General features: G+C 42.1%; 1 protein-coding gene across 9 annotated transcripts in view; it reads left to right on the top strand.

Annotated features, from left to right (window-relative positions):
• Positions 1 to 15,835, top strand: part of TLK2 (tousled like kinase 2) — a 122,257-nt gene extending 106,422 nt beyond the window's left edge. For all 9 annotated transcript variants that reach the window (XM_036033542.1, XM_028519100.2, XM_036033540.1 and 6 more), the window contains 6 exons: positions 418 to 507; positions 3,947 to 4,116; positions 5,335 to 5,473; positions 9,316 to 9,427; positions 10,865 to 10,972; positions 13,140 to 15,835. In XM_036033542.1, coding sequence (XP_035889435.1) covers positions 418 to 507; positions 3,947 to 4,116; positions 5,335 to 5,473; positions 9,316 to 9,427; positions 10,865 to 10,972; positions 13,140 to 13,313 — 793 coding nt within the window. In that variant the 3' untranslated portion in view covers positions 13,314 to 15,835. The remainder of the gene's footprint in view (positions 1 to 417; positions 508 to 3,946; positions 4,117 to 5,334; positions 5,474 to 9,315; positions 9,428 to 10,864; positions 10,973 to 13,139) is intronic.
• Positions 15,836 to 17,437: the final 1,602 nt, after the last annotated feature.

Raw genomic sequence — 17,437 nt, 5'->3', positions numbered from 1 at the left:
CCTTTTACCCAAGGAATTTATATGCTAATTAATGTCCTTGATGTAACACCTGGATATAAACATTTATAGATTTGAATTACCACCTTTAGAAGTTAAGTGGGAGCTGCCTTTATAATTTTTAAAGCTCTGATATTTGGCTATAAATATAAAACAGGTGAGATTGTCACAGAATGAACTTGAAAGGATAAAATTTATTCATTTAAACAAATATTTGAGCACCTACTATTTTCTCAATAGCTTGCTAGATACTAGTAGAGAAAATAGGATAAGGAAAGATAAGGGAACCAGATGGATCTGAATGGAAGGAGTGGAATAAGTAGGTAGAAACAATAGAGAAATAAGAGAATACGTAGGCATATCCTTGATGAGTTCTAAAAGGCCAGAATACAAAATGTTAATTTTCCATTTTGTTTACAGGCATGCATGTAGGGAATACCGGATTCACAAAGAACTGGATCATCCCAGAATAGTTAAGTTGTACGATTACTTTTCACTGGACACTGACTCGTAAGTGCTGTACCACTTCAGCTTAGTAATTAATACTAGTCGTGTGTTGACTACTCATGGAATAGAATTTGAATCTTGATCTAGAAAAAACTCTTTGAGGGAACCAAATATATTTATTTATGGGCAAATAATCATACGTAAATTCAGAACTGGGCAGCAAGTCATCTCTTGGCCACAGAACGGGTGCATTTGGTGCTGGTAAATGTTTAACTTTCAGCTTGGTGGGTAGAGGGATGGGACTATTTGTGGTATTTGCCAATTTCTGTGGTATAAATACTCTCAACACGTCTGATTTCAATCTATCAATTAAAAAATAAAACAGCTTTATTGAGATATAACTTACATACCATAGTTCGCACTTTTAAAGCAGTGATTTTCAACCTTTTTTTAATCTAATGGCACATATAAAGTAATTACTAAAATTCTGTGAAACACCAAAGAATATATTTTTGTGCTTATCTGACAAAAAATAGGTATCATTTTGATTCACACTGGACAGCTATTGTTGTGTTGGCTGTTGTCATTTTTTCACTTGACAGTCAAAGAGAAAAGAGGTCAGTGCCCCTGACTACATAGTCAGGTGTTGCACGTTTTAAAAATTTTTGCAACATACCAGTTGAAAATCACTGTTTTAAAGTATACACTCAATTCTGTGGTGTTTAGGGTATTCAGAGATATGCACTACCATCTTCAGAGTCAATTATAGAACCTTTTTATCACCTCGGAAAGAAATCCCATACCTTTTGCTGCCGTCTTCCTGTCTCTCCACCTTCTGCCCTCAGCCCTCAGCCCTCAGCAGCCACTAATCCACTTTTTGTCTCCGTAGAGTTACTGCCTTGGACTTCCATATGAATGGATCATACATATGTAGACTTTTGTGACTAGCTGTTTTCATTTAGCATGGTATTTTTTCAAGATTTATCTTTGTTGTAGCATGTATCAGAACTTCCTTTTTATCGTCAGATACGTTTCATTGTATGGACATAACACTTTTTGTTTGTCCATTCATTCTGTGAATGGCTTAATAATCAGCTTACAAAATTCCTGAAAATTTAACTTCAGCATACCACTTACATGTACCAGTGAGTGTGGACTGTTTTAATAGAGTCTCTGCCCCACCCTGGCAAGCGATGAACACTGACAGGCCTTTTAAGGAAGTGCCAGAGATGTGATTTTAGCATAGAATGAGAATGAATATGGCATAAATTCATGAAGGCATCGCCCAGTGCTCTGTGTTGAAATACAGGCTCACAGGCTTATAGGATGTCAGAATTGGAAAGGATCTCTGTCCCCTTCTCATTTCGTAGGTGGAGATTTGAGGACCAGAAGTTATAATACTTAGGTATTATTGTATTTAATTACCAGGTATAGACAAGCTCTACTACTTTAGGGTTTATCCAGGAGTTGAGAAATATTTCAATGTTTGGAAACATTTTCTCTGCAGGAGTCTGAACTGAGTAAGAACTGCATTGGGTCTGGCGTGCAGGTGTTCCTCCTAGCCTCCCTGTGTAATTCCAGGAGTTTTGGCCTATTTCAGGCAGCAGCTGTCTCAGAGATTGCTACACAGAGAACCAGCCCATATTTTGAAATGACCCCAAAAGGAGACCATAATTACCTTTGGGAACATGAACTATCTACTCTTTCATCCACTCTGGGATTTCTCCTTTACAGTAGGGTGGCTGTTGAATCAGTCATAGCCACATGTGTGTGGCATGGAGTGGGGTTCAGAAAAATACCCAGGTACAGAGCACGTCTCCCCAGGGTGGCTTTACTGTTGTGCTTGAAGTAAATTCCTGAACACTAGGTAGCACCCGCCCCGCCCCTGTGTAACTACAAAAAACTATTTTAAGGGTAACTATAATGATTTAGATTATCTGCTGTTTTGAATTATATACATACTTTTAACTAACCTGAGAAATTGAGTTAATTCTGTACTATTCTTGTTGTTTTTGTTCTTCCTGTTGTGTGTATGATGAGTTTTCATCAACAACGTCAGATCATTTTAGAAAGTTCTCTGTGAGTTGTTTGAGTATGAAAAGTGAATTTTATTTTCAGCTTGCATTTGGGTCAAAGAATAGATTCACAGAGCACAAGAATCTGTATCTCAGATTTTAGTGTCTCAGATCAGAGAATCTATAAATTCAGACTTTCTCATATAGGGTGCTAGCATATGTTAGTATGTTTCATAAGAATCATAAGGCTGTTGTTAGTTAGGGACTCTGTGGAACTGTGTCTGTCTGCATTTCACTGCAGTTCGTTTTGACAATCTCAGATTGCCTAGAGGCCCATAGTGTAGTCCTGAGTTTGTCTGCTCCTCGCCCTCCTCTTCTGCAACTTAGATGAATTGGCCCTTGTAGGCTGTGTTTACTAGGCTCCTGTGTCAGTTCTTGTTCAACTAGATTCAGTCAGTGGGGAGACAGAGATGGTCATGGGTGGAGGGGACACATCCCCTTCATGGCAGTTCCAGTTTCCCTTGGTGACCCCTGGGTTCTGGTTGCACCATCTCCTCGCTCTGGCCCTCTGGCCCTAGGGTGCGAATGACTTCCTGCTCTGGATGATCTCTGGCGTGCCTCACTGGCCGGTTGTCTTCTCAGATTTTCATCATCTGTGTGTTCAGTTCCCTGAATTAAAGCCTGTGTTTGAAATACTCAAGTGCTTTTTATTTCCTGGTTAGACTCTGGATGATAACACCCATATTGTCACAGCTCTGAATAGCTTAAAAGGTGTTCATCTCTCAGGAACACTCAAACACTTCAGTTTGTAACTGCCTTGGAAGATACACACATGATCCTTAATGCCAGGAATGGTAATGCAGTTTTAAATCTGGGTCTGTTTAATGTATTGATACAAGTGAAGAAAGAAAAGCCATACTATGTAACAACACATTTGTAAGAACCATCGATACTATAATTTAAAAAGCTCTTTTATTCCTTGTGTTTAGCAAAGAGAAACTGTAGTACAGTATTGTGTCAAACTGCCAGGAAGCATGGTATGCAATTAGTTTCTGGGCCCTGGGCAAACCTGAGATTTTCCCTTGCTGTCAGCACTCGAGTCATAGAAAATGTGTGTAGTGAGAACTGTGTACTTGATCACAATATGCTTGTTTAGAAATGGGGCATGGCGTGGATATGTAAAGGAGACCCTTCCAAAAAGATACCCACCCTAAATACACTGCAGCTGAGGTGTGCCGTGCATGGGCTTCAGCACAACGGATTCCAGCATGGGGGGTATGGGAGCCCTTCACCAAGAGAGTAAGCTGTTTTCTTCCTGTGCCCACTCAAGTAGTTAAGACTGAGTAAAGAATAGAAGAGTATTTTAAGAGAACAAAGAAGAAAGGAGTGAGAAGCTAATTACCTGAAGTTTTCACTGGGGCTGGTTTAGTCAGTCTTAATCTGTTTGCTCTTGTCTCATGGTCACATGTTGGTTCATTTGTCTTTAGGTTTTGTACGGTATTAGAATACTGTGAGGGAAATGATCTGGACTTCTACCTGAAACAGCACAAATTAATGTCGGAGAAAGAGGCCCGATCCATTATCATGCAGATTGTGAATGCTTTAAAGTACTTAAATGAAATAAAACCTCCCATCATACACTATGACCTCAAACCAGGTATGTCTAACTTTGAAGAGACAGTATTGGTGGCTTTTTGTTGGTCTCATAAGTGACTTAATTTTATAAAGTGAGAGAATTTGGCAGGAGCCAAGAAGGCCTAAAACCACCTGACTTTAGATTGCTTGAGTAGGTGTGGGAACGAAACAGCCCTGGCCACCAGTGGTGGGTTGGTAGGGTGGGTTGTATTAAATGCTCTAGAGAAACAATGCCCTGTGTTTAGAGCCAGGGCAACTCATGATGTCAGTCTGATTCAAGAAAGAACTGTTCTGGCAGGCTCCACTCTGTTTTTCCCATTGGTCACGCTGCATAGCAGCTCCTCCACTCCCGATCTCTTTGATAAATGCTCAAAAATTGATGACTTAGTTCTCACATATATCTCCTGTTTCATTAAATTCCACGCAGAGTTTCCCATCTTTTTGTCCGGTTACTATCTAACTTGGATAGTCATCAGCAAAAAGTAGAGGGCACTTGGACTTCTTACCTCTAATTTTTGTTGAAGTCTGTGTGCGGTGTTCCCTGTGGACTGCTCTAACCTGTTCAGTGTTTGTGTGAGGAAGATGGCTCCCATTTACCCCCTGGTGTGGCACAGTTGTTAAGTTTGCTTTCCTGTTCTGGTAGCTGCATATTAACTCTTGCTATTCAGTATTCTCCAGTGTTCTAATACAGTTCACATGACTAAAAAAAAAATCCATGTCAGTGCAGTGATTTTTAAAAGAGATGGCCATTGTGTGATTGGGTTTTCCATCACTGAATTTAATACATTTTCCTGCCTTAGGAGCTGTAGGTGGCACTGTGGTACTACCTTTGATTCCCTTGTAAGTTTTCTTTGATTTTTTTCCTCCCAAAACTAATGTTCTAAACACGGTGGTTTTAGAGATTCTTATTGAAAGTTGAGATGAACCTTTCCTACCATTTCTGACCAACTATACAAGTGCTGTTTGACTTTGGCAAGTTATAATTATTTCCACTGCTCATCGTGGTGGTTTTGGCACATTAAGCAGGTGCTTCTTGGAAAATAGAAGGTTGCAGCCAGACACTGAGGACTCTTGCCCCAGCGTTCAAAGTCCACCTCGTTTTATTCCTGGGATTTAAGCTGTTTGATATCACGCATGCAAGAGTTTGAGTTCATTTGTCTCCCTCTTGTCTGTTATTACCTTAGATTGTTCTCTTAATTAGTAAGTCTCTTTTTATTCATGAAGATTTTTATCTTTTTAGGTAATATTCTTTTAGTAAATGGTACAGCGTGTGGAGAGATAAAAATCACAGATTTTGGTCTTTCCAAGATCATGGATGATGATAGCTACAATTCAGTGGATGGCATGGAGCTAACATCACAAGGTGCTGGTACTTATTGGTAGGTATCTGGGAGCTCTGCCAGGTTGGCTGATGGAGATGTGGCTGTGCCATATTGACGCATTGGTGATTAATAGTTAATACCTGCATTCTGTCTGTTTGACTCTATTTATATTAATGTCCTAATTTTTCTTTTTCTTGAAAACCATTTAGAGAGTGGGATTATGTGTGGTCAGGTGTTTGAGTTGTGTGTTTCCTCTGTAGATTTGGCCCCACTGAGTAGGTAGAGAATGAGGTTGCTCATTTGTATATATAAAGAATGGCCCTAAATTCTTTTCAGTTCAAATGCAGGTCTCGCTCTTTGTGGGTTAATGGGGTGAGGAATTTGTTTCTAGAGTTGCCTGAGGACGATAGATTCTCAAGAACTAAGGACTTCTGAAGGTCAGGATATAAAAAACAACCCTTGAAATCTAAGTGGGAAAAAGCCTGCAGTTTGCCAAGAAATGTATCCATCTCCCTCAGCCATGTTCTAAAAGGTTTTGAGTCACATTTCTTCCCATCTGTCCTCACACATCTCCCCACCCACCCTACCCCATCTAGCTCTCTACCTGCCTCTTCTGTGACCTATCCTACTTCTGCCTACTATGACTAGTATGACCTTTGACAGTGTGGACCATAAAAGGTACCTACAGCACAGGCATTCACAATAACTTTGTGATCGTATGTGTATTAACAGAGCGGCCTTTTCACATCTGTGGTGGTAACACAAAACCACATAGTGGAATGTGTGGTTCTGAACATGAAGAAAGCTTCCAGTAGTAGCACAAATGTTGGGTGACCTGTTCCTTTGGGTGACACATACTGTTATACCCCAGGACCAGTTGGCCAGGTTATTTATGTGTGGGACTGGGGAATAGTGACCATCTAGAAAGGAAGGTGTTGATCTGAAGCAGAGAAGGACAGGGGTGTCTTTCCCAGCACATAGGGTCAGTCCTGTTCTCATCAGTCTGATCATATGTAAATTACATATATTAAAGAACCAGTCAAATGCTGCTAAAAACAAAATTTCTAGTTTCTCTTGCTCCTCATTGTTTGTGGAGATGGTGCTTATAGTGAAAATCAGTCACTAAATTAAAACTTTGAGATGCTAGGTTTAAAATAGAAGCTGCTTTTACAGTGTTCATTCATATGGAGGTTATTGTGGGTTAGTGTTCCTGTCACTAAATGACACAAAAATAGCTGCTGTTGGAAATTCTGGAAGCAGGTCTTATACCTCTGCTATATAAATTCCCTGGAACTTGGATTGGAGCTATTTGTTTGATAGCTTGTTCTTTTGAAAAGGTGAAGCCTTTTCACATTTAATTAGTTTTCTCATTGCTACCTGTTGCTATATTTGCTAAGCTATAAAAATTCATTGGTTGGAATTTAAATAAAATTTATGCAGTGTTTGGGATTAGCTTCAAATCCACCTGTTGGGGTTGAAGTACAGAGGGATGTGTATGACTAAGGGTTCACCAAGTGTTGATAGATACTGCAGCTAGATTATGATTACTTGGGGGTCCATTTACTGTTATTTCTCCTTTCGGTTATATTGACGTTATTTTCTTAGTGAAAAGTAAGGTAAAGAGGGGCTACTGAGAAGATGAAATTTTATGGGTTTCTACAAAGGTTTAAAAAGTCTTCATATCGGTAGAAACATTGACATAATAATCATCCTTAATATGTCATCTTATTATGTCCCAGAGAGACACCAGTAGATAGGAGGACATAATTCTAAGTGAGTGTACGTGGCGTTTGGTTGTTCCAGAATTATTCTGCATTGAATACTACTTTTAAGTAAGTGACTTTTATGTAGATGAGGCCTTGAGACTCAACACTTTTCTCTGTGAGGATTTTATCATCATGGAATATGCAACTATGGTTTGTTTTTTTTTTAATTAGTGTAGTTTCCTAAAACTGTCATTTACTCTCCCTCCCAAAGTCCTTGATAGGGAATTAAAATGCTTATTATTTTTAGTATTTGGGTAAAGAACTGGTGTATTCCTTCATTTACAGAGGGGGAAATGGAGACTAGAAAGTGATTTTCCAGACTTCTATTAAGTGGCAGTGTCTTCTGCATTCTAAATATTTGCCCAAATTGTTACTCTGCATGTGGTCAAGTTCAACAACTTCCATTCTTCCCCACCACCACCACAAAAAAGTTACAGATACATTAAAATGACCATTTTAGAGTCAATATTCTATTTGTTATATATCCAATATAATATTTGATATATATATGCTAAAGAATCAAGACTATAAAAACTAGGATTCGGGGAGGTTTTAGTAGCATTTGGAAGAACAATTTTTAAAATAAATTATTTTTCCTATGTTTCTTTGCCATTTTCGCCTTTGTAAGTTCTGTATATGTTCATTTCTCAATGTGTGTTTTAGCTAAAAGTTTTCATTGTCAAATAGTAATCTAAGTCAGTGGTCTTAATCATCCAAAAATGTGTTAAAAATAATAAATATAAAACAAGAACATCAAACTAAACTACTTTTAAAAAGCTGGCCTATCTCTCCACACCATCCTCCTTTCTTGTATCTCTCCTTTCTTGGGGAGTGAATAAAAACTTCACTCTCTTTAAAAAAAAACAAAGAAGAAAATTCATCATATGAACATTTTTTGCCTCTCAACTCTGTGGTCCCCTTCAAGCGTAAGCTTAGGTTTTTTTATATCAGAAGCACAGCAGTGTCTAAAATAAAGAGTTTTTCACAGAATTGATTTTGCCAGCATGAAATCTGCAGATATCTATGTGTTACCTACAGAATTCTGCCTTCCAGCTGTGCTGTAGCTGAGCCTCCAGACAATGAGTGGAAACATATTTGTTTGGTTTCCTAAATGCAAAAAGGCACTTACCTTCCATACCATACAGTTTGGTGTGGTTGACTGTTCAGCTAGTCTTTTCAGAGGCCAGGGGTGGATGGGAAGGGAAGGAATTCAGATGGGATTGAGTTGTGCTAACTACCAGTTTGTTTAGCTTTTTCTGCACTATTAGTTAGTCTTCCTTAGTAAGCCTTAGTAAGCTTAGTAAGGCTTAGTAAACCCCTGGTCACCTTAAAGTGGGAAATGTAAACTATCCTTTGATAATATGGACTTTAATGTCATCATTGATTATATACTGTCGTTATTTTTCAGTCCAGATTACCCAAAAAAGCTACAGACAGCCATTCTCCTCAAAGATTTCTTCTGGGCCCTGAAATCATTGGGACTTTTAAAATAGTTATTTTACAACATCTTCTTCAGCTAAAGCAAGACTGACACCAGTATGGTTATATTCGAATGTTTGTTGATGTAGCTGTCATAAAAGGGAGTGCATATCTTTTTTTTTTTTCAATATATTTATTTTTAGGCAGAGGGGAAGGGAGGGAGAAAAAGAGGGAGAGAAACATCAAAGTGTAGTTGCCTCCTGTGCACCCCACTGGGGACCCGGCCTACAACCCAGGCATGTGCCCCGACTGGGAACCGAACCAATGACTCTTTGGTTTGTAAGCCAGCACTCAATCCACTGAGATGGACCAGCCAGGGTGGAGTGCCTATCTTTTAGGCCCCATTACTCTTTCAGACTTGTTGAATGGCACTTAGGTTAGGCACAGCCCTTGCAAGGGAGGCTGGGATGGGTGAAATAGTTAACCTCTCTCAGTGAATTGAGAGATGTATTCAGTATTTTAAGTCTTTTTCGGACATCATTCTCTCCTTATTTCAGTGTGTCTTTTCACTGACTTTCTCCAGTTAGGTCTAAGTTGCTTTTTCAGCAGTTAAAATTCAGATATTTTCATTTCCAACAAGGTCGTCTTTGCCTGTACATGTCTTAGTGTTATGCAGTCATTTTTCTAAAAACTTTCGTTTTCTCTTTGTCCTAGGTATTTACCACCAGAGTGTTTTGTGGTTGGGAAAGAACCACCAAAGATCTCAAATAAAGTTGACGTCTGGTCAGTGGGCGTGATCTTCTACCAGTGTCTCTATGGAAGGAAGGTGAGAGAGGAGGCCTGTCTCGGGTGGTGTGTGTACAGAGAGGAGCATGGTGTGGGTTATTCTCTTGGAGTTAATCATTGGATTATACAAAATGAAATCTTGAAAGTTGTGGTTTGAACAAAATACAGACTTAATAATAATAGCTTCATGTATAAGCAAAAATTTTCTACCCTGGAGCACATAATGAATTCTGCTGGGCTGTGGAAAACATGTATTTTTTGCTGTTCTCAATTAGATCCCGGATATGTTTTGATTCTAATAATATGTTATAGGGAATTATGTGAAATAGTTTATTAAAGTATACAATCTTCACAGGAGCCATTCTTAAGGGTCCCCAAACTTGAATATTGAACTGTCTGCAGGGTTCTTTATTCCCAACCACTGCATTAGTCAAAGCTGTTACTGATAAAAGCATGCTTTGTATTTCTGTACTGGGAGGTGGTATCAGAAAGTATTGATTGTCACCTCTGGTCAAATGATATATCATTAGAACAAGTAATAACCCACGGAGTAAAGTTCACCTCATGAATTCTCACATTTGGTGAGCATCATAATACCTTTTAGTATATATATTGGGATCCAGCTGTTGTGTTTTACATGTTTTGGTGCTCCCCTTAGGCTGTGTATGTGAGCCATTTGGGAGTTAGGCAACCTTCTTGGACTCTTACTATTTTGATTACAATCCCCAAACCGAGCTCTTAATTCAGATTTCAGCTTCCCCATTATCTTCCCCTTGCTTCCTTTGTTTCTTATCCCACTTCTCTGCTGTGGGGAAGCTGTGCAGAACTGAGAGGGCATGGTTATCATTTGCACTCGGATAATGTGGAAGTGCAGCTGGGAGTGGTGGCCGAGGTTGTCTTGGAAGAGTTGTTTGTGACCTCTCAGTGGAAACGCTGTAGAGATGACACTAGGCTTGAACTTAATTTTTCAGAATTTGTTAGAAAATGGCAGTTTGGGGCACAGATGAAGCCATTAAGCAACCTCAGTTCTTTTTTCCCCCTCGCTCTGGCCTTATCCCTTCTGCTCTTTTACTTTCCATCTCTTTTTATCTGTGTCTGGGTCTGCCAGTGGCACACGTGTATATTGCTTAAGCCCACAGGTATCATCAGGGCAAAAGAGGTTGCTGGTTCCTTTTCTGAATCTTCTTTTTTTTTTTTCCCCCCTGTAAGCAAAGTATAGCACAGGTATGATATTGCAGATGCTGCTCTGGCTCCAACTCTGCCTTAGCCTAGATGTTGGACTCCAAGCAAGTCACTTAAGCTCTGAGCTTTTTGCACCCTTTGTCTGTAAAATGAGAGAATTGAAGATTATCTCTGAAGTTCCTCATAACAATTCTCATTAAGATATCTTCTCCTTTCTTCCCTGGGGTTTTGAATTGTTCTTTTTTTGCTTTAACCAGAGACCCACCTTTGTTGTTTATTTTTGTTTTTGTGGTAGCCTTTTGGCCATAACCAGTCCCAGCAAGACATTCTACAAGAAAATACTATTCTTAAAGCTACTGAAGTGCAGTTTCCGCCAAAGCCAGTAGTAACACCTGAAGCCAAGGTAAGTTCTGACCGTTGGCCAGCAGAAATGACTGCTTTGCTTTTTGTATTATTTCTCTGGGTAATAGTGGATAGATTACTCAGTACAAAATTCAGGAGTCATTAAAATGTCTTCCTCCTTCTAAATGAGTTCTCCAGCTCTTACCCTCTTCTCCTCTCCTCCCATAACAAATATTTATTGAGTGCCTATTAAACAGTAGACAGTGGAGAAGGAACTGTGAATAAATGACAATGAACTATACAGACAAGGTCCCTGTCCTTAAGGAGTTTACCTTCCACTAGGTAAGACAAGTAATAACTAAAAATGGCTATAATTTAGATGTTGATAAACATTACAAAGAAAATAAATTAGAGTAAGGGGATGGAGTGGTAGGAACCTGTTTTTTGATGACACGATCAGGGAAGGCCTCCATGATAAAGTGGGGTTTTGAGCAGTACTGAATGATGTGGAGGTGGGGGCCATGTATGGATTGGGAGAAGAATGTTCGAAACAGAGAAAAGTGAATAAAGCTCAGATGGGAGTGTGAGCTTAGCAGGTCCATGGAGCTAGCAGAGTGGAGGGGAGTCTGGTAGGAGACACAGTAGGACGGATTGTAAACTGATGGGAAGCAGTGGAAGGTTTCAATCAGGGCAGCTGTGTGATCTGATTGCTTTTGCAAAAGCCTATATTGGCAGCTGTGTCGAGAGAAAATCCAAGGTAAAAGTTTATTTGACAGGTATCCAACCCAAGAAAATCTGTTTAACACCAGTTCCAGATATCTCCCCAAGAAAGGTTTATTTTTAAAGGCTAAGGATCAGGCCCTGGATAGGTAGCTCAGTTGGTTAGAGCATTTTCCCGATATGCCAAGGTTGTAGGTTTGATCCCTGGTCAGGGCACATGCAAGAGCCAACCAATGAACGTGTAAATAAGTGGAACAATAAATCGATGTGTCTGTCTGTCTGTCTCTCTCAAAATCAATACATACAAATTAAAAAAACAAAACACAATTTAAAAAAATAAGGGCCAAGGATCATTACATTCATTTCTGTGAATTTGTTTTTATCTTCCAAATGCTTTAATCAAGCAACAACCTCTAGGTGTCTTCTATTTTGAGAAACCAGGATTGGTATTATACTTTTGTGTTTTATTAATTAAACAAGGGGGGGGTAGAAAATCATTATTTTATGTTTTAGATTTTTTTAATAGACTTTATTTTTTAGAACAGTTTTAGATTCACAACAAATTCAAGCAGATAGAGTTTCCATATACTCTCTGGCACTCTCCCCACATGCCTCACCACCCTGCTTTCCCACACACAGCCTGCTCCACTGCCAGCCTCTCGCCCCAGCGTGGTGCATTTGTTCAGTCCGTGAACCTCCACAGAGGTGCCATGATCACTCTCATGTAAAGTGTGGACTTTGGGTGTTACTTTAGAATTTTAAAGATTTATTTATATATTACAAGACTTTGATTAAATAGAACTGTCTGGTAAGAAAAGGCAGATCATCTATATAAGGGCCTATATAATAAGACTTGTAGAAACAGACTACATAGCCCTTCATACCTAGTTCCAAAGAGGCCTCGGTGTTGGCAGTAAATTAGGATTTTGAATCAAACCCCACTCACAAGGTGTCTTTATGTCTCTTGGGGAGACAAGACCTGTTTGGGTTTTCCTTTACTAGGTGTGCATCTGCTCATTTGCTTAACGGTCTTTCGGGGAATAAGGAGTCACACAGAGACAACATTTACCGGTCTGTGACACACTGTAGTGTTAGTCAGTGTCAGTCTCCTCGCCCTGCATGTGGAGATGGTTTGTCGTTACAATTCCCACTTCCTCAGGAAGTTCACGCGGGGCCATGGCTTGTAGATGCAGGGTTATGACTTCAGACTGTGCCCATGTAAACCAGCCAAGACAAAAAAAGGTTTTTTGTGCTGGTCTCTGTGCTTTGGGGACAGAGGGATTTACAGGTCGTGCCCATTTCCCCTCAGGAGTGGCTCAGTTGCCTCTGTCTGGGAAGGAGTCAGTGACCACAGGCAGGTACTGCTGCCAGTGCGTGTCCTTCCCTGGTCTCCAGGTCTGCCTGGCCATTTCAGGAAGGGCCCTGGCAGCTGCTGGGGAGCCTCAGATTTCCTTCTGGGGGCACCAGGATTATCTGCCTCAGGCTTCTTCAAGAAACTTTCCTTTCAGGCATTTATTCGACGATGCTTGGCCTACCGAAAGGAGGACCGCATCGATGTCCAGCAGCTGGCCTGTGACCCCTACTTGCTGCCTCACATCCGAAAGTCGGTCTCCACGAGTAGCCCTGCTGGAGCTGCTATTGCATCAACCTCCGGGGCGTCCAATAACAGTTCTTCGAATTGAGACCCACTCCTAGGCCACAAACTGTTCAACACACACAGAGTGGACAAATGGCATTCAGCAGCGGGTTTGGAACATAGCGAATCCGAATGGATCTCATGAAACCTGTACCAGGTGCTTTTATTTTCTTGCTTTTTTTCCCATCCATAGAGCATGACAACATCGATTCTCATTGAGGAGAAACCTTGGGCACCTCTGGCCAGGCCTCATAGGAAAAGGCCCCGCCCGAGGTTCCGGCGTCAACGGCCACTCTGCGTGGCTGCTCTGAGTGAGGAAAAAATTAAAAAGAAAAACTGGTTCCATGTACTGTGAACTTGAAAACATGCAGACTCAGGGGGGTCCCTGATGCAGTGCTTCAGATGAAGAATGTGGACTTGAAAATACAGACTGGGCTAGTCCAGTGTCTGTCTATATTTAAACTTGTTTTTTTCTTTTAATAAAGTTTAGGTAACATCTCCTGAAAAGCTTGCAGCACAAAGGCTCAGCTGGGGATGGTGTTTGACTTCGGAGGAAAAAAGTTGCTATTGCCCGTTAAAGGCACTAGAGTTAGTGTTTTATCCCTAAATAATTTCAATTTTTAAAAACATGGAGCTTCCCTCCCCCCTTTTTTATTTTTGAAGAATACATTTGGTCATAAAGTGAAACCCGTATTAGCAAGTACGTGGCACTGTTCATTCCAATCAGATGCAGCTTTCTCCTCCGTCTGGTCTCCTGTGTGCAATTGCTTCCCTCATCTCAGTAGGGGATGGAGTGGGGACACCGAGATTCGAGGGGTTTTGCCATTGGACAAAGAATGAGGTTAGAAGACTGCAGCTTCGGTCTCTCTAGGTTTTCAACTATTTCTTCACAATTTGAACACTTGACGGTTGTCCCTTTTAATTTATTTGAAGTGCTATTTTTTTAAATAAAGGTTCATCTGTCCATGCAGTCCTCTTGGATTCTCTGAATGTAGTAACTGTTGAAACTGCTCCAAAGGTAGGCAGAAAACGGGCCGGGGAGCCGAATGCCCCAGGGATCAGGAGTCCCTACCACGGTCTCTGTGTGCTTGCTCGGTGGTGTACATTTCTTGTTAACCGCGATGTTAAAACTTGATCAGCACATAAGCTTTCCTCTGTTAGATCTTTTGGCAGGAAACAACCTCCAACCCTCTAAATTTCGTGGGTGTGTGCTGGTGTGTGTCTGTGTGTGCATGTGCACACGCACTGTGTCTCACTCACTCTTAATAGATTCTAAGTGGAGTTAAAATGTGATCTCAAGGGAAACTGGTATTTCAAATATGAACTTTTTTGGAAACTTTTTTTTTAATATGGCTGTTTCTGAGATGTGTGATCAACTGAAGATGGAGCTGAAATGGGAGCTGTGTGGCCCCACTGTGCCCCCGAAACAGCAGAGCTCTCAGCAGTGGAGAGAGGAGGCCGGAGCCCGAACATGTGGTAGCCAGCTTGGAATGTCGCTGACACATGTGGCAAGAGGGCGCAGCCAGAAACACTTAAAGATGCAGCACTCAGGCGTGCGAGTTCCCTGGGTGGGGGAGTCAGGAAGGGCAGAGAGCCCTCAACTCACTCATGGCTCTAGTGTTTCTTTCACGTGTGATAAATGCCACTTTGTTTGTTTTGTGAACCCGCCCCTCCCCTGTGTCAGGCGACCTGAAGGGAAAACGGAGTGTCCCACGTTGGAGGGAAGTTTGTGGGGAGGGATGGTCTTGTGGAACTCCGAATGGAAGGAAGTCGGCCCTGGGGCCCTTGGTGCCTCTGACTTTCCAAAGCTGTTTATCATGATATATACAATGTGCACATATACACACATATACATGCATGTGCACACATGACTGTGTGTGTGATACCTTTTTTTTAACTATTACAATCAAGCTGCTAAGCAAAGAGGACCCAGGGGGTCTCAGAGGTTGAGCACAATGCTGAAAGGAGGGTGTCTGCACAGGAAGAGATGGATGAAGTTGAGACCGGATTTAAACTTAACTCAAAATAAGTTATATTGGGTTTTTTTCCTCCTTCTATCTCAATAATGTTGTAAAAAAATTTTAACTTGTTTAACAGTTGGAAAAATGCTGCATCTTTAAGCCTTCCCTCTAACTTCCCGCCTCCTTTTTCCCCGTGGGCTGAGTGAGGCTGTGAGACTTCATTTGTTGACTTACCTTTTCCACCCTTGTCCTGAAAAAGGGAGGCCCTCTCTCCTTGCTGCCGTTGGGCCTGGGGCCTGTGTGGAGCTGCCTGGGCTCAGCCGAGTCTGGGCAAGGTCCCTTTCCACTGCATGGACCAGCCCCAGAGAGCATGTAGAATGTTGACCTTCACTAGACTCTCAAACAGCCAGTAGTGGGGTTCTTCCACGATATATTTTGTTAATATGGGTTTCACTTTTCCCAAGGATACTCCCTTACTGCCATGATGTTGATTTACTTTAAACAATGATTTTTAAAATGTGTATTAATTTGTAATTAAATCCAGCCAGACTGTTTTGGCCTTTCCCAATCTGGGGGGTGGAGAGGATATTAAAATAAGTTTTAAGAAGTGAATTTCCCAGCCTCTTGATTTTACTCCAGCTCACACAGAGCATTACCATCTAGGGTGGTAGATAGGGGAGTCCTGGCAGCTGGCCAGGACGCGGCGGGCATCACAGGCACCATGGGAATGTGTGGATTCACGCAGCACCTTCTGCACCTCTGACGTGCTAACACCTGTGCTTCTGGGTGGGAACACAGCAGTGAACAGGACAGGGAAAGGCCCAGCCATCAGCCCACAATTCAGGGGTGAAGGCACTGGGCCCCAGAAAGGGACGAATATGAGGGTCTGAGGGGAAGGGGTTGGGCTCTGCGTTGTCCACTGTGAGATGGGCAGCTGTAAAGAGACTCGCCGTTGAGAGCCATGTTCACCCCACTTTTGCAGCTGATCTGGACATGTCTGCTGTGTTCTTGAGGGTTACCCCTTGTTTCCTGCCAGTCCAGGAAAGATAGGTTTTTCTCCAGCTGAAAAGATTACCAGGCAAGGAGCTCTGGTTAAGAGCCTGGCTTTAGAATTAGGTCTGGTTCAAGTGCCACCTCTGCAAGCTTCAGAGATCACTTCTTGGATGGCTGTTTAAAGAGTAGAAATAAGATATATAATGTGCCCGGCACATAAGAGGTGAGTCAAAAAAGGTGGTTTAGAAAGATCACAAGAGGCATTAAGTGGGGTTGCTGGTCCTGGGAGCCAGGTTTGCTCAGTAGAAAGGCCCTCTACTTGCCAGGTTATTGGGAAATCCTTTTGCCTTGGGTCAGTGATGCAGACTTGTCAGGAGCCTTCCCTCTCTGGGTTGAGATTCAGTATCAACCTCTTCTGTGAGGTCAGCAGTCTCTCCTCCTGGATCCAAGACCACTTCTTGCTGAGTGTGGGAGGAGCACCTTACAGTCCCGTGTGGCCCCCAGGCCGGAGGCATCAGCATTTCTTGGAAACCTGTGAGAAAGGCATGCGCTCAGCTCTGCACCCCCGCACCCCCCCCCCCCCCAGCACTTCCCTCTGAATGTCACAAGTCCTGTTGACCTTCCTATCAGCCACTGCCATCAGGGAGGGGCAGTGGAGAGGGTGGCTGTCACGTCTTGTCTGGTCTCATCCAGCTGGAAGACAGATGAGTTATGTTCTGTGGCCTTAGGAATGAGAATCTATCTGAGCTCCAGGCTGTCCTAGGACCCATGTTACACGTGTGCTCTTCTGTGGGGGGCCCCCCCGATGTGTTCATCCCTCGGTACCTAACAACACGCTCAGGAATCCTTCACTCCTTTGGGTACAGCTGCTTACATTTGGCGTCTTAAAATATGACAACTTCACCAGTACCTTCTCGTGAATTAATTTATCATGTCCTTTTACCTAAGGGGCCCAGTGCTGCAGGAGAAAGCTGAGCCCTGCGTCTGCTTAGGAAGCCAGCCTGGCAGACTGGATCAGGGGTGAAGAGGGCCTGGGTCTGGATTGAAGCCTTTTGGAAGGGGTTGGGGAGGTGATAGCACAGAGAGGCTGCAGGGAGAGGAGGGTTAAAGGAGAGAGTGGGTAGGGACTCTGGCTGCTGCTGAGCTCAGCAGGTGGGCTGGGGGAACCTGCCAGAGGCTGGGAAAACAGGCCAGGGAGCAGGTCTGACCTGGTGGG

The sequence above is a fragment of the Phyllostomus discolor genome, chromosome 8 (assembly GCF_004126475.2).
Source record: "Phyllostomus discolor isolate MPI-MPIP mPhyDis1 chromosome 8, mPhyDis1.pri.v3, whole genome shotgun sequence".
NCBI classification, from domain to species: Eukaryota; Metazoa; Chordata; class Mammalia; order Chiroptera; family Phyllostomidae; genus Phyllostomus; species Phyllostomus discolor.
This window is presented reverse-complemented; position numbering and strand designations above follow the sequence as displayed.